This window comes from Cydia splendana, chromosome 23 (genome assembly GCF_910591565.1).
Source record: "Cydia splendana chromosome 23, ilCydSple1.2, whole genome shotgun sequence".
Taxonomy (NCBI): Eukaryota; Metazoa; Arthropoda; class Insecta; order Lepidoptera; family Tortricidae; genus Cydia; species Cydia splendana.
This window is the reverse complement of record NC_085982.1, coordinates 5,892,066-5,916,872: the sequence shown is the minus strand read 5'-3', so window position 1 is coordinate 5,916,872 and position 24,807 is coordinate 5,892,066. Positions and strand designations below refer to the sequence as shown.

Below are 24,807 nucleotides of genomic sequence, written 5' to 3'. Positions count from 1 at the left end.
ACGAACATAGCGACATTCATATTGATTGACAAAGTACGAAATGGGTCTGAAATTAAATTCTGCGGCTGTACCAGTGTACCTGGATATTTGACTTGTGAATGCTAATAATGATTTTTATTTCTTTTCAGGTATGGCATTAAATCATCACACACTTTCTCACTCTACGTATTTTTATGAATGAAATATTCAGACCGTGAGTAGAAACGCAAACAAGTCTAATACTATTTAAATTTTATACACTTTCTTGTCTTTATTATATCAGCACCAGTAAGGATATGATGGTCATTCTTGTCTACGTGACAGCGTGATAAAACGGTGTCCGTCACTTTCTAACCCACGGTGTTAAAAAGTGACAGTTGTTTTATCACGTGGATAAAGATGGATAAAGCCATCCATAATACGCCGGTTGGACAGTTCTTTTAAGTATCTTTTGGTTGAGCTTAATTTAAAAAAATATTGAAGAAATATGTTTTCACCGCGCTTTTATTACCTAAATGTAACATTTCTAAATAAATTTATGAATTCAACTTCCAAAAAAAATCGGGCAAGTGCGAGTCGGACTCGCGCACGAAGGGTTCCGTACCATATAAAAAAAAACAAATAAAAAAGCAAAAAAAAAACGGTCACCCATCCAAGTACTGACCACTCCCGACGTTGCTTAACTTTGGTCAAAAATCACGTTTGTTGTATGGGAGCCCCATTTAAATCTTTATTTTATTCTGTTTTTAGTATTTGTTGTTATAGCGGCAACAGAAATACATCATCTGTAAAAATTTCAACTGTCTAGCTATCACGGTTCGTGAGATACAGCCTGGTGACAGACGGACGGACGGACGGACGGACGGACGGACGGACAGCGAAGTCTTAGTAATAGGGTCCCGTTTTACCCTTTGGGTACGGCACCCTAAAAATTACACACATTTTACGTAACAGCTAGCCATAGGGGCCATCATTCGATGCCAGAGATATAATTATCATAATAATATAACACTGTAAACTCTCGCGTTTTGTACACATTTAATTACAAACACGAACGGGTCTACCGCGATATGATTATAATTACACGAACGGAACGGAGTCTTTCCGTGACCACAGCTGGTGCAACTCAGCTGAAACGTCGGAATTTAAGTTAAAAACAATGAAATTATATCGCGGTGGACCCGTTCGTGTAATTAAATATAATTATTACTTATCATATTTTTAGGGTTCCGTACCCAAAGGATAAAAACGGGACCCTATTAGTAAGACTCCGCTGTCCGTCCGTCCGTCTGTCCGTCCGTCCGTCTGTCTATCACCAGGCTGTATCTCGTGAACCGTGATAGCTAGGCAGTTGAAATTTTCACAGATGATGTATTTCTGTTGCCGCTATAACAACAAATACTAAAAACAGAAAATAATAAATAATTAAGGGTGGCTCACATACAACAAACATGATTTTTTGCCGTTTTTTGCGTAATGGAGTCCGACTAGCACTTGGCCGGTTTTTAAAATATCAATGTGCCCATGGTCTAATAAAACATGGTCTTCCATTCCCAGAGTGACACGGGCCTACGTCACAATAACATTGCCACTTTATTTCAACATAACATGTTACATGGGTACATTATACCTATGGTTAATAAGTTAAAATATTTCTTTATAATTTTATAATTTTCAATTATATGTATTTTAGCTTAAATTTTACAATAACACGTCATTTTTAATTACTCGTTAGCAACATCTTCCGATTCACGAAAGAAATTTCAGACTTTCGGGTAATTCTGTTTATACTACTGGCAACACAGGATAGCGCTGTGCACATTTGACAATTCGGATCTAGATAACTTCATGCCCTGACCGTCATCCTTGTCGAACGCGTGTTAATTGTTATTTCCTTCTCGCTCAGTGTCAGCAGTCGCAGTGTTTTCCAAACTTTTCACGTCGTAAGCTTGGTAATTAATGTGTAACTGTGAATTAGTTTTTTAAACGTTTGTCTTGTATAGATAAATAAAGTTTAATTTAATACATTAGATTTGTTTTATTTTACTATGTTTCTACATGAATAACTTAAAATTAATGCCGTTAAAATAATTTTCACCGTTGGTTAAAATTCACCCACATTTCAAAGTTTGAGAACCTGTAAACAACATGATGACGTAGGCGCGTGTCAGTTAGGTCATACGCGAATCTCGGAATGGAGTACCAGGCGGAGTATATTATTATACCATGAATGTGCCTTCCAATATTTCCCATATGGCACCGCTCGTGCTCTCAGATCAGAAGTTCATCTCGAATCTTGTTCAATGAAACCCGATGCGGCATCAGACGCACGCGCACGAATTATCGAGAACATTGCTATTGCTGATATTTAGTTTCTATTTATAGGGCTCTATTATTTTATTATGCATTAATACTAATATCAGATTCGATGTGAGTTTAGTGCGTTGTCAGTTTTAGTGGATATTATGTTGTCTAAATTGCCGTAAGTATTTACGTTGTGAATTTAAGATATGAATGTCTAAGTTACATTTAAATGCCACCCAGAGAGCTCGAACCTTTGGAAGACTATTATTATACTTAGTTTTTTTTAGCATTAGAAATAAGGTAAACAATCTTGATGTGTCTTTTAATTGAAAACCACATTTCAAAAATAAGTTACGGCAAATATGTAACAATTTTATTATGAATCTACTACGATCATTTATATTCTTCTGCTTTCATAAGTAATAGTTATTGATTTTTAAATAGCGTTTTTCAATTAAAAGACATGTCTAGATCGCTTACCTTCTTTCAAGTTCTTTCTAATGCTAATAAAAACGAACGAAGTAATGTGTGTATTACATGTGCAGCGGTAGAGAATATTTTCTTCCCTTTATAAAATATAAGTAGAGTCCATCTAAGCTAAAGGATGACTTACGCTAGACCGTGCCGGGCCCGGGCCGAGGCGTCCGACTCGACCTTTATAATAACATTTCCACACTTTATCATTGCAAATGCCATGTAAAGTTAGCTTGGTCTGTTACGTTTATTATATGACATGACGTTTCGAACGTGACGTTAAGTCCGTGGTCTCAGGCAGACACTTTTTTTTTAAATTACCTATTTGAAAATCGTGTTAGTTTAAATCAACATAATATGGTCTGACTGTAATCGTATAATTTTTGAGTCACAACCATTTTCTTTGTTCATTTCCACGTTTACATTGAAAACACGTTCGTATTCCACGTCTCGATCCGTTTGCGTACAAATCCACGGCATGTTTGTGGCATGACGTATGACGCACTGAGTCACGAGATGCTCAATTGAAAAGCTGGACAGACATGACTCGGCATCCACAAACATTCTGTGTGGTCCAAGCAATCATATTATACACGGCGGTGGCTAAAAAATAACTGCATTCCCGTTGCCAGGGAGGTTTTGGGATTATACTGAGCAACTTTTACTATGGGACCAACCCAGAATCGCTGAAAAAAATTTACCCTCCCATAGAAAATGGACCAGCCAAAATGTATGAAACAGCCAAATTGTTTTTTCGCGATTTCGGTGTTGGTCCCATAGTAAAAATTGCTCAGTATAATCCCAAAACCTCCCTGGAAACGACTATATAAAGAACAACTGTACAATTTAAACGCTTTAATTTTGAAACGCCTATATAACATAACCTATCTAGAGTTATATATTGGGTCCAAGAACAAGTTCTGATAGACTAAACAACTGAATAGGCTGTTTGGTACTTGGAAGTAACTGGATATCGTCGCCCGTAGATTTTTATAAGGAAGGAACATACAGATTATGGTCTGTTTCTATGTAGTCTCAAAGCTGGGTGGGCTGCTATTATCCGTCTGATTGACAAAACAGTATAGCCTGATTAGCCTGGCAAACTCAGTTAGGGAAAAGATGGTTCAAAAGATGTAGGTGCGACGGTTCGATCTCCCATAGATTTTTTAGATACATAATGTTAGATAAGGCTTCGATTTTATGAAGTTACAAATTTACTTTTTAGGATGTATGGTGGATAATATAAACAATTATTTTTATATTAAAGTATTAAGGATGACTCGACATCGTTTCCTATGGAAAACATCACGTGATCGCCTGTCATGTCATAGAAAAGTAAGCGCCTGAAGCTCCGGCCCGGACACGGCCCGACCTAACGTGAGTCATCCTTTAAGGTATAATGTCATTCGGTTAGAAGCATCTATTGCTTGGAATTAAAATTTAATAACTGGAGCCTACCGTTCATCCTTACACCTCCTTAATATGCATCCGCTAAAACTTGTTACTTACACCCCAAGAAAGCCAAGTCACGCATAACTATTGAAACTTAAGTTGCTTAAACGAGAGACCATTGTTTTGACCTTACGCAAATAGAAATTAAGCTTTATAAGCTTTGAAATTGTTTGGAAAATTCTCCATTCAACATTTCTTCACGGCTACACCTTGTTTGGAGAACTTCCTCGGAACTATTATTTTATAAATAGACAGGTACCTACTTTCTACCTTAGTTAAGAGGGAAGGCTATCTTTGCGATCCTAGGTGCTTTTTTGATGAAATTTTCATTTGGGATAAAACGGTTTTCACTAACTAAATCTTAACAAATCACTTTGATTTTGATGTCTATCGCTTCATCATAATATATTCTAGGTATAAACCTAAAAATATAAACTTGTATGTAAATAAATGATAAAAAAAATATAAACTTAAAAAAAATTGCAAATTTTGAAAAAAGGAAAACCTATAAACCTAGTCTTTCATTGTGTCGTACGTCGTACATTTTCTCTTTTTGTATGGAGGCGTACGTAGTATTCTTCCCTCTTAAAACAAACGATAGGTAGATTTAAATTGTCCATAGCCATAATTCAGCCCAGCGGGCGCACGGTTCCACGGCGCAGCGCGACTTCAAGTATGGAGTCGCGGCAACGCAAGTCATGCTAGGCAGTATTACAAATGACATGATATAAAAGTCATAGTCTACTGTAGCATCTAATATACCTGCTCACAAAATTCAATCCTAGGTAGGTACCTTTTAACCTAAAAGGAAATAAAACTCTTCAAAATCATATCCAATTATCTAAAGACACGAATTAAAAATAAACCCTCGTCCAAACTAGAAACACATGGCCAGGACTTTTACAATCCTTTACACAATTAGATTTAATAGCGTGCCTTAGAAGTTGATCCTTTCTAACGCGCCCATTTTATACGTCGAATAGCTCGTAAACACTTATACAGATTTATAGGGTCTGAATAATTGTGGTAACGTATCCTTGGTTGAGGTGATATATGACTAGACGTTTTGTATGAAGGTTATCTGGGGCATCGAGTTTTATGGTACTGGGATATGCATATCATTATTAGGAAAAACTTTATGAGATATGTATATACTCGTACGAGTAACAACTTCGTATAAGTTGTACGTGTTTCTTGAAGGACTCGCGCACGAAGGGTTTCGTACCATTACGCCAAAAATCAAGTTTGTTGTATGGGATGCCCACATAAATATTTATTTTATTCTGTTTTTAGTATTTGTTGTTATAGCGGCAACAGAAATATATCATCTGTGAAAATTTCAACTGCCTAGTTATCACGGTTATGCCTGGTGAGAGACAGACAGACGGACAGACGGACAGACGGGCAGACAAACAGACAAACAGACAGACAGACAGACGGACAGACAGATAGACAGACAGTCAGACAGTCAGTTATTAAAATAGGTTTTAAGAATAGGTGTGGGTACCTTATGAAGGAGAAAGAAACTTATCTAGTCGTACAAAATTACTCTTTTTATTTGCTCTTGACTGCATTTTTTATGTGAAGTTTACTCATCCTCATAAGAACCGAGAAGAGTATATATTTTTAAAATGTGATTGATTATATGATTATCCTAAAAAAGCCGACGCAAGCTCCAGGCCCGACGCAAAGGGCTTTTGAGCACGACACAAGTTGTGCGCCAAAGTTGCGTCGAGCAGCAGCTGACGCTCGGGAGGCCCTAGTGTAGAGTGGCCCTAACTTGACCTAATATGCCCATTCCCTTCAATCTAGTCGATGTCACTAACGGCAGTAAATATTTCCAGAGTCAACAATTTGTCTTGACCCGCTGCCCTATATCCTCAGCAAATTTGCCAAGGAAACCTTGATTTGTTGGTCCAGGCGCAGCAATAAATACATAAATAAATGTACTCGTAGATTCTCAAATATCCCCGAATTTATTTCTCTGGTTACTTTAGGCAATTTAGGTAAATGCAAAAAGATATAACACCTTGTCAAATAGTTTTAGATCACAACACGGATTTGTCTTAATTTTCCTTCCTATTTGTCCAAATTTCCTTTCTATAATAATAAAAGTGTGACGAAAGAAGAAAAATCGATTTAGTGATTAGATAAGTTACCTATTTATATAGTTATATCCACAATTTGGAGTGCAACTAAATTAGGTAAGAATTAGGGTAACATTCCATTTCTGACCGCAGCTGCACTACTAGTACTAAACGCGTCGGTGTTATTGTCAATTCCCATAGTAAAATGAATGGTAGTGCTCAAGGGCTGCTGTCGTTGGAAATGGACTGTCACCTTTAGACACATGCAGGTATTCTACTTATGCAAATTTTAACGCTTTTAACTTTTTATTTATTTATTTGGTTATTAATTATACAACTTTACAACTTTTTTGTTAAGGACAATGCTCCAGAAAACTACATTTTGTTTGACTGTTGAGAGTCACTATACTATAGGTACTTAATACTTCATTAAATTTAAATATTATATTATAATAGGTTTACAATGGGAGTTAAAATACTTAGGTAGGTATGTCATGAATACTCTGTAGGGTAACACATCCCCTATATAGTATTCATGGATACCTTTTCAGAATGTTTTTAAATGTACTTTTTTTGGGCTCTTTTACTATGTCTCTTTTACTTAATGGAATATATTTGTCATCATTGTTTTTAACTCTACTCGTGACCCAGAAACTTTTTTCAGACTTTCATAAAACAATAAAGAACCCTGAGCACTTAACAAGTTTTTAAATTGTTGATACAATGACAAAGTCAACTCACGCCTCGTAACTTGGAGCCCCGCTGAGTACTTAGCGGATGACGTCAGACCTAGACCTATTTAATCCTATTTGCTCTGTTTGTCGGGTCTGGGACAATAGGTGACGCATGGAAAACTTTCCTGTGGCTTTGTAGGTCATAGGGTATTTTGGTCTGTTACTGAGCCCAGATTACATTTTTATTTTAATACTCCAGGTAATTTCCAACGCCAATTTATAAAATTTTGAGCTTTGGAAGAAGGTCAGGCTATCTATTACCTAGTTATCTGAGCTAAGTAGCCCTTGTTTCAGTAATTTGTTAATTTTAAGAAGCTTTTATATAACTTGTAATGTTTGTATGTAAGTTAATTACATACGAGTATATAAGTTTTCATCAAAATTTTCTAACCTTTTTGACCACTTAACCTGATATTTGGCATACTTATGGAGACCGGAGGTGGCCATGGATGGACCTGTGATAAATCAGTCAGCTGCTCTATAAAAGCTTGTATCAAAAATATTTTATTTACAAAAAAACTTATTATTCAATGCTGCTAATTATATCAATTTTTGACCTCTTATCCAATTAATAAAAGCTCTGGTATCTCACAAGAATATGTCAAAAACTGATATCATATGTCCTGGAAAGTGTTGACAGATTAGTAGCTTCGTGCCTAGTATAACTGTCTGCCAGATAAATACTTAGAGCAGGCAAAGCTCTCAGTTTAATTGTCTATCTATAAAGTTCCATAGAATAGAGTGCTGTAGACATCCTTATACAAAAAGGAACCATCATTAACGATGGCATGGAAAGGCGAACCTACATTAGCGTCATTTACAATGAAATTCCGGGCCTTAAAGGGCCCACAGATTACCAGTTCGCCGGACGATATCAGCCTGTCAGTTAAGGCCGTTCCCGTACCCAAATGAAATCTACAATCGAGCCTCCCCTCACGCCACCCATCCCGCCCCTAGATACAATGACGATACAACAGCGCCACGCAAGAAGTAGCGACTTAAATGAACTAACAGGACACTGATTTGTAAAACGTATTACTAAATACTGAAAAAAAGCATGCTGCATCTCATAGATGGCGTTAAAGTTAAATTGGAAAAATAAATGAAACAGTGCAAATTAAATATTCATTTTAATGAAGTCAACTCTTATTTCAATAATATTTAATTATAAGGGTAAATACAGTTTATATTTAAACAAATTAATGACTGCAAGTTTTCTATAATATCATTATTTATTAGGTATACTGTGCAGGTATATCATCGATATTTATTAAAAACCGGGCAAGTGCGAGTCGGACTCGCGCACGAAGGGTTCCGTACCATAATGCAAAAAAAAAAACAAAAAAAAGCAAAAAAAAAAAACGGTCACCCATCCAAATACTGACCACTCCCGACGTTGCTTAACTTTGGTCAAAAATCACGTTTGTTGTATGGGAGCCCCATTTAAATCTTTATTTTATTCTGTTTTTAGTATTTGTTGTTATAGCGGCAACAGAAATACATCATCTGTGAAAATTTCAACTGTGTAGCTAGTCACGGTTCGTGAGATACAGCCTGGTGACAGACGGACGGACGGACGGACGGACGGACAGCGAAGTCTTAGTAATAGGGTCCCGTTTTACCCTTTGGTTACGGAACCCTAAAAATTAGGGCATACCGATACAAGTGCGAAAAATAGGTAATTCGCACATGTATCATACAACGTTTTACAGTACATAATATGGCCCTTTAAATTTTCGACATAGTTACGTAATGTGCTAATTATCGCACTAATGCGGTAAAGTAGCACCATATTGTAATAGTACTTACCTACATTACGTTTACAAGTGCGGCAAATAGGAAAATCGAAACGAGTGGCGATAAATTCGAACACGACCGAAGGGAGTGTTTTGAATCGACACGAGTTGCGAATTACCTATTGGCACATGTATCGTACAACGTTTTACAGTACCTACAGTCCTACATACTAGGGTTTGCTCCCGGGAAATACCGGTACCGAAAGTACCGGGAATTCCCGGGATTTAGAGCCAAGCAAAGAACCGGGATTTCAAAATTAAATTCCCGGTACTTTCGGGATTTTCGGGACTAATAATTCCGGTACAATATTTGACTGTTTTCTGTTACTTAGCATGAAATATCATGTTTTTTAAAGAAATACATTATATAAATCCATTGCTGACGCTAATACTTTTACGACTGACCATATATTAAAGCAAAACAAAAATAGTCAATGGGTTTGACAATGCCAACAAAATAAAATAGCTTATTTTGAAACTATACGAGTGTTTCTACGATAAATAATTTTATACGAATAATTAGTTAGTTGTATACTAAATACGAGCAAAAACTAGAGAGAATTGTGTTATTAATAAAATATTTCTTTTAATTCGAATACGGTATAAGAAACTCTTATTGATAATCTGAATGACATTTTAAAATGAATTAAAATATTATAGTGACATGTCCTCTCCTTGGTAAATTCTTAATTCTGGCTGCAACAACTTCTTGATCCTTCCTATTGATAATTTTATTACCACTTTTACCTACTCACATGCAATTTTGCACATTTATTCAAGCCCCTTATCTTGTCTAGAATACAAAATTTCGTAAACGTAGCTCTAACAGTTATTCATAAATTAACGTTTTAAAACCGGCATTTTTGTGACTGACTGACTAATAGATCAAAAACCTAACCTACTTCGAGCTGACCTAGAAACTTGAAATTTGGCACTAAGGAATGCAAATCGGTTATTTTTTGTATGGAAATAACCGCGGTTTCGGTTAATAACCGATTATTTCCATACAAAAAATAACCGATTTGCATTCCCTATTTGGCACCAAGGTAGACTATTAGGAGTTTATAGAGGGAACAATCTAAAAAATGAAAATTATTGATAATTTGATGAAGAAAAACATATATACTTATCGATAATAGGCTAGATGACTAATTTTCATTTATGGTATCAATCGATCAGGTTTGTCTTTAGGATCAAAAGTCTATATGGGATCCATTGCATTAAAGGAATACAAAAGTCAGAAATGATAGTCAAAGTCCGACAGTCGTACTTCACCCGCGAAACGCCCCGAACAAAACGATATGTGACCGTGACGTCAAGGTCACAAAGAGTCCATCTTGAAGTATGAACAAAACAAGAAAATTGCGATTTTGTCGGTGAAATATTGCGTTTATGTATATAGTTTCCATACAATCTTTTATTGGATAAAATGTGAGGAATCGAATCGAATGGCAACTAACTGCGACAATTCTTCGACCGACGGTTTTGTCAGGAAGCTCTTCTTCCACATTGAACGATATTTGTAACTGAAAATAAAATATATTGTATGTGTTAGCATTTACAATTTGTCACATCATGTACAGTCGACGTCAAAGATATGTACCTATTGCAGCATACCTACTCCTTTGTAATAAGGTGAAAAATGTATACATATATTTGACGTCGACTGTACATATAAAGCACCGGTGGTAAAGAACCAACGAGAGAAATAGAAGTAAGACCCTGTATAATAGACTACGAATCGTGTGATAAATCAATTTACGATGGAATTCTGGCACACGAAGTTGAAACAATGTTATTCTAGCTAGGTAGTTAGTACAAAAGGTAAAATTGTTCTCTGCTCTACAATCAATAAGCATAATTAGCATGAATCACCTACCTCATGGGTATCTTCTTCCTCTAATATACTAGGAACCCGATAAGTGTCATCCACCTGTGCAATGCGTGGGTTCAAAATGTTTGAGCCGGTCGCCTCACTGTCAAAACCAAAATTAAATAAATGTATGATGTTTTACAGCACATATGGACTTTACCGCACTAGTGCGATAATGCACACACACATTACGTAACTATGTCAAATATTTAAAGGGCTAGTAGTAGTAGTAAACTCTTTATTGTACAAAAAGACATATTAAAAATAACATACAATTAGCAAGAAGTACAAAGGCGAACTTATCCCTTTGAGGGATCTCTTCCAGTTAACCTATAGGGCTATATGTACTGTAAAACGTTGTACACCACCTACATAGTTGTAGGAAATTGAGGTTGGCGGCCGTGCCCAAAATGCGCTCGAGTATTTAGCAAGAAGATAGGGTACGTGAGCCACCTAAGAGCGCATCAGAGAGTGGATCAGCTACACTCTAATAACACGAGCTAAAAATTGCCTAGTCCAGAGCACACAGTCGCTGGGGCCGAAATCGGTCAGGAAGCATCATCATCATCAAAACGTTGTACGATACATGTGAGAATAGGTAATACGCAACTCATGTCAACTATTTTTCGCACTATTTTTATCATCAAGTGATGATGAACAATAACAGCCACATTTTGCCTCTCATTAAGCATCCGGACAAATCTGTCGGTCGAAGAATTGTAGCAGTCAGTCATTTCTTTACAACATCACTCAATTTATAAATTAGTCCATTACTATTTCATAAATTGATCATGGACCCGCGAAACGCAGCATTCCAGAAATGCAGTTATTTCGAAAAGTGAGACAGACTAATTTCAAAATTTTTATGTAGGTACCTATATTATAACAAGTGATGACAATGGAGAAAACTACTTGAAAGTAAATAAACCATTGTGCTGGTTACAGGTACAGTCGGCGTCAAATACTTTGTAGCAACAAAGTAGCCAAATAGTAACATCTAGCAAGTAACATAATAAAATTGCGGTTTATGACGTAAGTATTAAAAAAACTGCTCACTAGATCTCGTTCAAACCAATTTTCGGTGGAAGTTTGCATGGTAATGTACATCATATATATATTTTTTTGTTTTATCATTCTCTTATTTTAGAAGTTAAAGGACACACATTTTACCACTTTGGAGGTGGTCTCTCGCGCAAACTATTGAGTTTAGAAAAAAATTATATCAAAAACCTCAATATATTTTTTGAAGACCTATCCATAAATACCCCACACGTATGGGATTGATGCAAAAAAAAATTTTGAGTTTCAGTTCTAAGTATGGGGAACCCCCAAAATGTATTGTTTTTTTTTCTATTTTTGTTGGAAAATCCAAGTTTCAACAGTACCTATATAGTTCTTATAGTTTCAGAAAAAAGTGGCTGTATATACGGACGGACAGACAGACAGACATGACGAATCCTTAAGGGTTCCGTTTTTTGCCATCACAAAATGCTCTATCACAGGTAAATGAGAAATTGAAAATGGAAATAATTGCCCAAGATTATTAGTTTTATTAAAATAAAAAATCGGTCAACACGCTCAAGTAAAGGAAATCATTTACTATTGTGTAGGGTAGGTATAATATAAAATAACTATCAGTTCATTAAAAAATACGTAAAAGAATAACGAAAGTACGGACAATCGGTAAATCCCGGGATTTTAATTTCCGGGACTTACTCCGGCAACCCTATTACATTCTATCAGTGTACATTTTTAGGGTTCCGTACCCAAAGGGTAAAAACGGGACCCTATTACTAAGACTTCGCTGTCCGTCCGTCCGTCTGTCATCAAGCTGTATCTCATGAACCGTGGTAGCTAGACAGTTTAAATTTTCACAGATGATTGAATTTCTATCGCCGCTATAACAACAAATACTAAAAACAGAATAAAATAAATAGTTATGCAACAAACGTGATTTTTGCCGTTTTTTGCATAATGGTACGGAACCCTGCGTGTGCGAGTCCAACTTGCACTTGGCCGGTTTTTTTTAATTAAGTACCTCTTGGAGAATATCAAATAACTGATGAGGGCAATGTATCTCGTACGATATTATTGATTGGCGACATTTTATTTAGTTTTTGGCGAACATTTGCTAAGTAGGTAGTACTAATAGCCATCTAGGAAAATAAGTACAAAATATGTCCAAATAATTGAGAATATCAATTCAAAGCATAAAAAGATATAAGCATCTGCACTGATAGGAAAACAGTAGGTATCTAAATCTAACTAAGGTCTTTTCGTACGCCGCCGCTGTGAGTACTTGAGTAGGTAGGTATTTATCGCAATGTACGAAGTTACGCGCGACATATGTGACGTTATCCATGAAAAGGGACCTTATTGTCGATGGCGCTTCCGCCATTATTAACGATGCTCTGATATAAATACCACGCCGTGCGACGCAGTGCGTCGTAAGCGCCATAGACAATAAGGTCCCTTTTCATAGATAATGCCACAATTAGAATTAGAACTTACTCGTTACTTTGAATGTCAGTGGTTGATGAAATCGGAGATTCCATTTCCATATTTTGCAGTCTGTAAATAAAGATAAATTGTAGTAGTGTATTGTGTTACGTAGGTAGGGCTAAAAAGCACAAGTCAAATAATTATACTCACTCGATGTAGTCTAAAGATATAGTATCATGTTCGGCTGTGAAATTATCCAATTTTCTTCTTTTCCTAGAAAGACAAAAAAGTAAAAAGTTTAGACGCATGACAAATCACGAGCTGAGGTTCGAACCCTCGATAGGTGGATGGATTGCTAAAAGAACGCTTTATGCGTCTAATTGTGTGCGTTACATGTATCACTGTGTGCTCGTATTTATAGGAAGGCCCACTACACCGCAACCGCGTAACTACGACCAATTAGATATGTCTTTGCTACGACTCACGGAGACGCACACATAGACGGCAATGTTTTCTGTCTTTGCCGTGCAAGGCGCTAGTGCCGCGTGGTGTAAACGTCGCGAATCGCAATATCCTTTTAAGCTATTTAGATGATGAATTGATGACAATGTTAACCGGTAGATGGAGCGATTATTAAATTCTAGAATGTTTTAAGTTATATGGATTACTAATTAGTACGATCAAGTATATATTAAATTAAGTAATAATTACGTATTTCACTGTGTAATAAATATACATTTTTACTTACGTTAGTTCCATTGTTTGTTGGAATCTTCCGAGTTGTCTTTTTCGAGATGTCTTCTTTTTATTCAATTGCTTGTTACCCATTATAACTTAAAGGTTTTGGTGCACACGGTATATCACTAGGACACACAACACAGCACAGCTTTTATAAGTAAATCTTATATTTGTTTTGGGGACACCTAGTACAGGTCCGTCTGGCACGAGCGCTCAGCCATCACTGTCTCATTTCGAAAGACCGACGGAGATAGAGCATGCAGGCCGGAGTCGATATTTTGTTACGATAGAATTAGTTGATGTTTATTTATTTTAAAAATATTGCCTCTAATTATCGTTTTTCTAAAGCTGTCAAATTACTGTTATACTTATGATTGATTTTTCTCCTTTTTTTGTTTCATAGTGTCACATAGTAAAGAAACGAGTAAAGTTGGAGTATAAATTCGAATTAGAGGTTACTTTGGGAATAAATTGTATCGAGCGAAGTGTTATGAATCGTGTATCGAAAGCTGTGTTATTAAAGATAATATAATCAAGAATTATATTTATTTTTCCCACGTCTACAAATATCACCGTTTCTTAGAAAAATAGGATAATTATTGGGGTATTTTTACATTTCTGGCTCAGGGAACGGCCTTAATCGCAAAAGGTGACAGTTCCGAACAACTGACAGGCTGATTATAAATCCCATCACACGTGTCCTCGTACCCATCACAATGTAAAATATAGTTTGGAAGAAACCTTAAGGATCCTATGACCTCATATCCAAGTTTGACGTAAGCGCGATGACAGCATAAGAATAAAAACCGCATTAAGCATGCCATTATGCTGATCAGCCGTATTGGACCGAGGGTTAATGAGTGTAATAATTCTCACGCCCGTTAGTAGGTCGGGGGTGCGGTTTATTAGGAAATTAGTATTTATGTCACTGGAGAAATTAGGGCACAGTTCGTTTCAATGTCTATGATACATACAAACTTATAATATACATACCTAGAAACAAAACAATTAAATAACTAACCTACAAACTTAAAAACTAAATCTAAAAATAAATAAAAGTAATCTAAAAATAAATAATTACAAACTATCCCCCTGAGGAATGGTGCCGTAGATGCTGGCAGCATTTCCTCGCTGTATCGAAATACTTACTATTTTTCACCAAAGGCGTCTGCTATCCTTTTGGGTAAATCCTTAAATAGCGTAGACCAGGCGTAGACGCATTCGGACCCCACGGGCCAAGGGTCTCGACACCGAAAGGTACGAATGTAACTTTAAAAGGTATGTCTATGATAATACATATGTTGTCCAGTCGCTATCGGACATATCGGAGCGGCTACGGTGTTCACAAATATCTGAATAAAGCCTCTATTATAAAGACGCTACAGTGGCACTTTGGCTGCTCCGATGTATTTGAGCCATCAAATTAGTATTTATGTCACTGGAGAAATTAGGGCACAGTTCGTTTCAATGTCTATGATAATATGTTGCCCAGTCGCTATCGGACATATCGGAGCGGCTACGGTGTTCACAAATATCTGAATAAAGCCTCTATTATAAAGACGCTACAGTGCGTGTTCAGATATTTTTGAGCACTTTGGCTGCTCCGATGTATTTGAGCCATCAAATTAGTATTTATGTCACTGGAGAAATTAGGGCACAGTTCGTTTCAATGTCTATGATTATATGTTGCCCAGTCGCTATCGGACATATCGGAGCGGCTACGGTGTTCACAAATATCTGAATAAAGCCTCTATTATAAAGACGCTACAGTGCGTGTTCAGATATTTTTGAGCACTTTGGCTGCTCCGATGTATTTGAGCCATCAAATTAGTATTTATGTCACTGGAGAAATTAGGGCACAGTTCGTTTCAATGTCTATGATTATATGTTGCCCAGTCGCTATCGGACATATCGGAGCGGCTACGGTGTTCACAAATATCTGAATAAAGCCTCTATTATAAAGACGCTACAGTGCGTGTTCAGATATTTTTGAGCACTTTGGCTGCTCCGATGTATTTGAGCCATCAAATTAGTATTTATGTCACTGGAGAAATTAGGGCACAGTTCGTTTCAATGTCTATGATTATATGTTGCCCAGTCGCTATCGGACATATCGGAGCGGCTACGGTGTTCACAAATATCTGAATAAAGCCTCTATTATGAAGACGTTACAGTGCGTGTTCAGATATTTTTGAGCACTTTGGCTGCTCCGATGTATTTGATGGCGACTGTCTAAATCTCAATGTATTTTATATGGTGGTATATCTGTCCCAGTTATCGTTTGAGAAACTTTATCTTTGAGCATAGTCAACCACTCCTGTTAAAAAATATTTTTATTTTTATTCAATATTAGGCTGTGACAGATACCTTCCGATGTTGCCACATCGAAGGGTATAAAAGAAATAAGAAGAGATACACAGCTAGGGGCATAATGTTAAACATATTACAAGGTGCATCCACTGGGTAAAGGGGCCCACTGATTAACAGTCCGCCGCCCAGTGCAGAGGCCTGTCAGTTAAAACAAAATTTTGACAGTTCCGAACAACTGACAGGCCGATACCGTCCGGCGGACTGTTAATCAGTGGGCCCCTTAAGTTACCTAATGAATGATACCGTGTTGAACAGTGTTATTTCACAAAAGTTAAGTAACTGCGGTGTGAATGTGGATGCACCTATAGCCGAGGTTATCGTTAGTTTTGACCTTCCAGTCTTCACTTTAAGTGGTGTTTTATAGCTTCATCAGTTAAGGCTTAGAGCATTTAGTAACTGGAGATACCCTGGCTATCATTTTCTGTGCCAAACAGTCTGCCGATTTTTGCGGGGGAGGGGCACGTCAAATGTATGGCTATTTGTACATACTCGTAACGTACAAATAGCCATGTCAGATAAACGTCAATCCATACAAAAGTATGCACAAGTAAAGTTTGCACAATTGTGCAAGGTTTTCGGTAGAAGCGTAAGCTCTTAAAGGCGACTCCGGTTATTAAATGTTCTAAGAGTTAAGGTGTCAAAACTACAGCTATGATAAATGTGACTACATTTGTATACGCTGTGAGAATGTACCTTTTTATTTTACTTATCTACTTAACCCTCGCCTAGTTAAGCTTTTTATCGCCATAATTACTTCCTACTGCCACTTGAAGCTTTAAAAGTGTTAACTCATAAACACTCTCGATAGCTTCAAGTGTCAAACATCGATAAATAATTCTTCTGTCAGACGACGACGGCCCGTGACTCATTTGTTTATAGTGACGATTATGTACTATATTGATCAATTTATGGGGCATAGAGAGAGATTGACTCACATTGCTGAATATGGAACAATTGATAGGTTTTACCAAGTTTTACTGATGAATAAACGACATCTTACGAGTATTTATGTGTTGTGCTTTCCATTTATGGCGTGAAAACTATGCTCTGTGAATATAAGTAATACAGTGTGTGTGTCTCATAGGAAAATAGTAGGTAGATGGACCATGCCTAATATTGTACCATCACGATCCGCGATTGTTGCACCATTTAGGGTGCTAGCTAAATTGGTTGTTCAATACTTACGCTATAGGATTTCCAATTTAGCAAGAACGTGTGGTGACTGTACTTACCAATAGAAATGTGTTCATATTGTTTGTACCTAACTGTATTCTTTTGTTATTTGAACACTGAAATAAATGTCATATACTAAGAGAAAATGTTATTACAGTTTATAATTTATATAGGTAATAGTGTTTTTACTTGAAATAAAAACAAATTAAAATATTTTCTGAAAATTATTTAATTTGTTCTATTACTTCTAATAGTTTTATTTTATTTTTTTTAATTTTGTGGCTTTTTGCGACTAGACTAAACAAGCCGATATTCCTGACTTTTGGCTCCTTACTAATAAAATAATTCTAGACTTAGACCATCCGTCATAAAAGTCCTGTCACACTAGATAGATAAGAGTAGCCGCCAAATAATTAATTACGAGTTTATTGCTACGAATTGAGGATAATTAGTAGAACAACGACTTGGTGGCGCTATGTGAACGGAAACTGTTTTTATGTGTGCTATAAATAATATTTTTTCTAGGAATCCTCATCCACACGGATTTGACTGTGTGTAGAATTATTTAATGTTATTTAAATTATTTAAATAATAGAATATAGTGCATACAATCTTAAAGTGTTAAAAGCAAGGCCAACATTTTTAATTATTTTATGCTCTAAATCATGTATTTAGGTAACAACTTTAGTATTATTAGATTGTCCCATTAAAAATGAAATAATATACTAAAGAACGAAAAAGACGAAATAATACCGGTATTTTTTGTATGAAGAAAAAACCGGTTCCGAGCTTTGCTTAAAAGTTCCATTTTTTTTTATTGAAAAGCTGTCAATTGCTCGGAAGAAAAAAATATATCTTAAAAAGCTTCACGAAATGAATGCGCACATAGAGTTTGTTAAATCAAGTTTTATTGAATATAATTCGTTATTTTTAGCACTCTTGCATGTCTTTTAATTGAAAAACGCTTTTTAAAAATCAGTAACTATTACTTATGAAAGCAGAAGAATATAAATGATCGTATTAGATTCATAATTGTTACATATTTGCCGTAACTTATTTTTAAAATGTGTTTTTCAATTAAAAGACACATCAAGATTGTTTACCTTATCTCTAATGCTAAAAAAACGAACTATAGTAAGTTCAATTTTAAGTAGGTAGGTATTATCTACAAATAGGTAGGTATATGTCTGTTTGAAAGCTTCTTAAGATTTTGATGTATGAACTAGCGATGTGTCTTTTCGTACTAACCTATTGCTTATTTATTTTTATAAAATTAATTGTTATCATTTTAATTACGGTAACGCTTGTCTTAAAGTTCTTCTCGTGCTAAAATACTAAAGTAAGTAATGTTTAGTTGGGCCAGTAAAATAATTATGAAATATTTTACAAATGTAACATGGATAACTTGGACTCCTTCTTGAGAGGCTGGCCAGATATAGCACTAAACAGAGACAAGTGGAAGAAGAGGGGGAGGCCTTTGCCCAGCAGTGGGACACAGTTTGCTCTGAATAAATATTTTACAAAACCCGACACAGTCGGTCAGAATAATGTGTTTACTTAAAATAAAAATCTGTTTATAGTAATTTCCTGGCAAAGGAAGTGAGTAAGTCAAGCAAATATTTGGCTGCCATATGTGCGACCGACATAATTGTATAATGTATGAACTGTGCCTATTTATACCTAAAATGGATGGATTTTTTCACAGAGTTGCTTTTTTTATTATAAAAATATAGGTATCATTTTATGGACAGATTTTCGTTGCCAATTAAGATGTTACGGTGAAAGGAAACCAATAATTTTCCCTTCTAACAAAAAAAATCTTTAGAATGCCTAGTTATTAATTCTACGAAATTATATTTAAAATTTTCCACATGTGATTAACTAGCTCCTGTCCGCGATTTCCGCGTGGATGATGATGATTGATAAAATCTACCCTATGTCCTTCCCCAGGCCTCAAACTATCTCCATACCTTCTGCGGTTTAAGCGTGAAGAGGTAACAGATAGACAGACAGAGTAACTTTTGTATTTATAATATAAATAACAGTAGGGATACCTACACCTTTGAGACCCCAATATACTTATTTGAACATTATGCATTTATATTCCTACAACCGTGCAGTTAAAACAATATCCTCTCCTTTTCTGTGGGCCTACCACGAACACCGAAGTTCGTAAATTGCAGGCATCTTTCTCTGTCACTCTAATTACGCCTCAATTGGAGTAAAAGAGAAAGATGCCCGCAATATGCGAACTTCGGTGTTCGCGGTAAGCCTTCTGATGATGATGAAAGTGCAAGAACCATTTGCACTAAGAGGCTTTAAAGTTTCATAATGACTAAGGGCTGATTTAGACGGCGCGCGAACTTGCATGTGATTTTAGTTACATTGCGGACTGTTGGTTACGTCCAATTCAACCGACCAATCAAAACCCGCAATGTAATGAAACTCGCATGCGAGTTCTCGCATCGTCTAAATGAGCCCTAAGGGAAAGTTTAATAATGGTCAAGACTAGTCAAGAGCAATACTTTAGCCAATGCCGGTTAAATCCCCCTTGTGGATATAGTCATGAGCACTGTAACGCGAGTCTGGAAGCCATTCTAATAATAAATCAGTCTTATTTGAGCAGCTGCGAGTGATTCATGCTGCAAACAGAAAAATAAATCAATGCGGCATATTTTGTGTTCCATACGCCATTGGTAAGTTGGCAATATGCAGCGTAACTTGATCACGAAGCACAAATTGCAAAAATACGCATGAACAGCAAAACGGAGTTGTTCTTGTTAAGTATACTTTTAAATAAACATGTGAATTATGAAGGTTAAGATGCTCATTTGACGCAGAATTTAACCCTCTTTAATAATAATTTAACAAAATGACATTTTCCGTCGCACGTAGCGTTTTCGAGCTACATGCAAAAAGCTGATATAGAGCAAAAATGTATGCACACCTCCTGGGATTGCGCAGACTCGGATTACACGCATTTAGGATCAAATGAATATATTAAAACAATTTCCAGCTTGCTGGAAATTAATTTTTCGAAAATTTTAATTCTAATTTGATTGTTGCCAAGACAAATGCAATTTTTCAAATTAAAATACACTTTAATGGAAGGCATTTTATAGGCCTCAGACTAAAGGTTAAGTCTCAAATATATCGTTACTTGATTAAATGATTAGGGGAAATACTTTACGGAATACTCATCAAACTTGATAGCCTAACTCAAGCCACGAAAATACATTCCTAAGCTCCTAAGTTACACATTTATACGTTAAAAAACTCACCGTGAAACGATCGAATTCTCTCGCCTCAGCTCCCAACGATTTTAAAAGTTCAAAGTTTCAACATTCAAGACATTAGTCCTTGTCAGCGTCAAATGAAAGAAACTTAAATAAATCTTAAAAGCTACTAAATAACTGTCCATAGTTGTTGACCTATCCCGCAACCGAATGACGTGAAGGAGCGTTTGAATCGAACATTCAACTGAGGTCTATTATAACTGGTCGTTAAGTTTGAATATTACCAGTTTTAAATGAGCTGCCTCGTCCCTTGATGTTGGAGGGAATGAAGGTTTGGTAGGGGTCGTTTTAGTTCTGATGGGGGTCAGGTTATAACAGACAGTGGGATGCAAGGCGTTCGTGCGGTTCATTTGACATGCTAATACAGAGTGAGCTTTTAGGGAGATAGCGATATTCGATAAAATTGGTGGCTCTCTGTCTCATATGGTTTGCTTAGCCTTAGGTAAAGGGAATTATTGTTCTTTAGAATCAAACGAACATTTTCTTCATTTATAAATATGTACTTAAAACCAGTAGGGAATATTATGCGAAACTGTGCGTAGGAGGCACAACTACCACTATCCGTCACAATCTGGGGGTGTACCGCGAAACAAGAAAATCTAAATTTCGTTATCTAACCTCTCTGTCACTCTTGCATATTCGAGTGATAAAGAGGCAGATAACTAAATGGCGATTTTCGCGTTTCCCGGTAGCCGTAGCCGCCGCCGTAACCGGTAACCGCCTTGATGCATCAATGTTATATTTTATTGTCTGTGAAAACTTGTCAGAAAACAGTTTAAGGCACAGTATGTATAAACACGTACTCAATGGTTTACTAGAGGAGCCAGTGCTGCACTCTGGCGGCAGAACATTGCAGTAATGCCCCCTATTAAAATACGACCAAAAGCGTTGCAGTTGCGTATAAATAAATATGTATTGCCAAAGTATGAAGTGCTTCTTGTTCTTGTTGTGTATCCCAATGCACATTACTTGTTTATTTCGCAGTTTAAATTCATCAAAATTAGGAATATTTCAACACATTTTCGACAGTGATATCGACTCAATCGAAAATCCTCAGAGCCCCGCCAGCCCCTCGAGTTCAACAACCAAAGCGTATGTAATCCCATACTTTCATTGCATTTGTTCAATTTCCTATACTAATGGAACATGAGATGTATTTTATGGGCAAGAAGGAAGATATTTGAGGCACAAAACCTTTGGAGAGATTAAGGATATGGAAAAGGTAGTTATATTGCGACTAGTTATTATCAGATAATTATGAAGCATTAAAACTTTTAATTAATAACAGGAATTCATTTAACTAAACTGCAGTAGAAACCGCTTAGAGTTGAACCAAGAGAAGTCTGCAACGATTTTGATAGGACACGCAGTGCAGTGCAAGCGTTATTTTAAACGTCAAACTTCTATGAAATTATGACGTATAAATGACACTTGCACTGCGTGTGCTATCAAAATCGTTGCAGATTTCTCTTGGTCTAACTCTAACACTATTACGTTTAATATGTACCTACGACTAACTCGCCATTTTACTCTGATCCCTGTAACTTGTTTTAATTTTTTTTTTTCAATAGAACCATTTTGGTCCCTTCAGACATCTTTTTAAACGGGTTTTAAAGTAATTTGTATATTTCCAAAATATAGGTTCACGCATCTCACAAGTTAGCGGACATCCTCAAATACATAAACGACTAATAATAGATTTCCGTTACTACCAATTTCGATCGAGAAAAATGGCGTCTCAAATCAAGTCTCATTTTGGGTCGCTGAGCCAACGGAGTAAGTAGCAATTTCGTGAGAATATGACCGCCAAATATGTTCATTCGATTTAATTTCTATCAATTTGGTAACCGCTTTTAACCTTTCATATTTGTGTGGTGGTCCAAAATCGTGGATTTAAACCTCGGTCGTTGTATTTTTATAGAGTTAAAATTATTCTCGAAAAAAACGCATAAAAAGATTTAATACGGCCATAGAATTACCATTATTCATTATTTACAGAAAATGTTCTTGTAACTAGTTAGATTACTATATATTCATATTCACCTACTCTAAAAAATCTCACATAAATATATATTATGGCTTAAAAACTCGAATTTTAAAGTCGCCCCTGCATTTGAAAGTCACCCCGGTCAATGGTAATCCTTACTATACAAATTAAGAATCTATTTTCAAATCGGTTAATACCGCCCCTAAATACCAATTAGAATGACATAGTTTATCGGCAAATTAATTTCCCGGCCGTGACCTAATTTTTGCCGCGACTCCGCCCGGCCGTAAATATACTATGACGTTTATGACTGTCAGGCACGAGCGGTTATGATAGTTGGCGATTATTCGGATTATACCTATAGTTATACTCTGTATCTTTAGGTACTTAAATAAAAGTAAACAAATTTTGTACATTTTCGGGTAGTTATAACATTTATTGGTTAACCAACCAATTACAAAACCGCTTGGATCAGTCACTGAACGACCTGACTTTAACCTACATTATTTGATCATGTAATGTTTTCATCTACCCTCGACTGGCTTAAGGAGCCATTTGAGGGTAGATTTTGTTTACTTTAAATACCTAAAGATACAGAGTATATAGTGCGACTACATAGGTACTTTAGAAATCTATTAAACACGTTATGATGGCACTCTAGTGTTCGACATTCTACATACTTGCCCAATAATACGTTGATTTTTTTTTACTGTAGCATATAATTGTTAATTGATACTTTTAACAAACGTTCACGTTTGTATATCAAAGCCGGCACCCCCGCCGCGTCTGTCTGTTTGTATGTTTTTGTTTATACCTATGTTCGCGATAAACTATAAATAGTCAAATCCTTTTTTTGATAGAATGCGCTTGGGCTCAAACAAAAGTACATTTACATTACGTCACGTCCTTAAAAAAAACTTCAAAACACTTAGACAAGAATACCTTCACGGATTACCATTACAATGATAGACACAAACAGGCACGCCTGCATCAATATGCCGTAAACATCGAGACTGCCTGTCTTTCCTTAAAACAAACTTATTTATGCGGACGGTAGATTGGAATTCCTGATATGACGTCGGAAAGATTCCACAATTGAGAAATTCCACATGGAAAAGTTTTGGAAAGTACTTTATTATTTTGTACGGGTATCGGGTATTCTCGATTGGTATAAAAATGTCTGTGGTTAATATTCAATGAGATTTTTCTTTCCGGCATAAGTATCACGGCAATACCTGCAAAATTTCCGGAACAAAATTGAAAAAAATTGTTCGGAAAAATAAAATTATTTAAAACAAGGGCCAAAACTCAAATATTAGAAACCGTTTTATTTTCACTTTGTATCTTAAAGTCACAATTTTATTAGACTATTTTATTCAATAACAATGTAATATGCGTGAGTGCATTCTTAAGTTTGTATTTGAATGTTTAACAAATTTAAATATGCCGCTATTAAAACTGTAAGCTAAAACTTTTCCATACATTTGTCATAAAAACTGTGGCAAAGATGAACGCCACTGGATGTTAGAATAAAATTGTACCTACGTTTTAAAGTCATTGTCATTCAAAATGCATGTGTTTAAGTCGTGGGTAATATATGCACACGAACTTGTAAGGTATGAGAAAAAACGAATTCCCTTTTTTTGAAAAGAGTAGTTACTAAAGAACTTAAATAGCTCCATTTAAATTTTTTTTTATTACCTGAGAACATCTTAGCCGATTTAGCCCTTTTAAAAATGGTACGTACAAGTCGTATGTTCTGTGTAGTTTTTCCCTGATTTGATTTTCTATATGACTTTTCATTATATATTTTTTTCTTTAGGATCACTTAACTCTTGTTCATAAGTGATTAAATTACGTAGCAAGCAAGTATTTTTGGATCAATACTATGACAGTCACCTATCCTCATACATTTAATCAACTGCTGTACGACGAGTCCGTAATTTTTTGCGTAAACGTTAATTAATTGTCACCCATTTTTGTTTCAAGACAGGCTACTATAAACACTAGAGGCCTACAATATTGGATTTATATTTATGTATTTCCTTTTGTCCTCTTCATCATACTCATCCAATGTAAACTGTTTTATTTTAGACCGAACT

General features: G+C 36.0%; 2 protein-coding genes across 3 annotated transcripts in view; one reads left to right on the top strand and one right to left on the bottom strand.

The window, feature by feature from the left end:
- Nucleotides 1-24,807, top strand: part of LOC134801826 (igLON family member 5-like) — a 241,042-nt gene that overhangs the window by 190,928 nt on the left and 25,307 nt on the right. The window lies entirely within an intron of this gene.
- Nucleotides 4,839-14,054, bottom strand: LOC134801716 (uncharacterized). Its single transcript, XM_063774313.1, has 6 exons — nt 13,890-14,054; nt 13,352-13,414; nt 13,211-13,270; nt 10,706-10,802; nt 10,287-10,352; nt 4,839-4,910 (listed from the first exon to the last, which is right to left on the bottom strand). Exons 1-6 carry the CDS (start codon nt 13,967-13,969, stop codon nt 4,839-4,841), a joined length of 438 nt encoding a protein of 145 aa, XP_063630383.1. The 5' UTR covers nt 13,970-14,054.

Excerpts from the sequence above, each read along its gene's own strand:
- LOC134801716 (XM_063774313.1), bottom strand. The coding sequence starts at position 13,969 with ATGGGTAACAAGCAATTGAATAAAAAGAAGACATCTCGAAAAAGACAA. Across the intron at positions 13,415-13,889 it reads CAACAAACAATGGAACTAAC|GAAAAGAAGAAAATTGGATA; the intron begins GTAAGTAAAAAT and ends TTGTCTTTCTAG. Across the intron at positions 4,911-10,286 it reads TCGGTCGAAGAATTGTCGCA|CATGACTTGCGTTGCCGCGA; the intron begins GTTAGTTGCCAT and ends AATACTGCCTAG.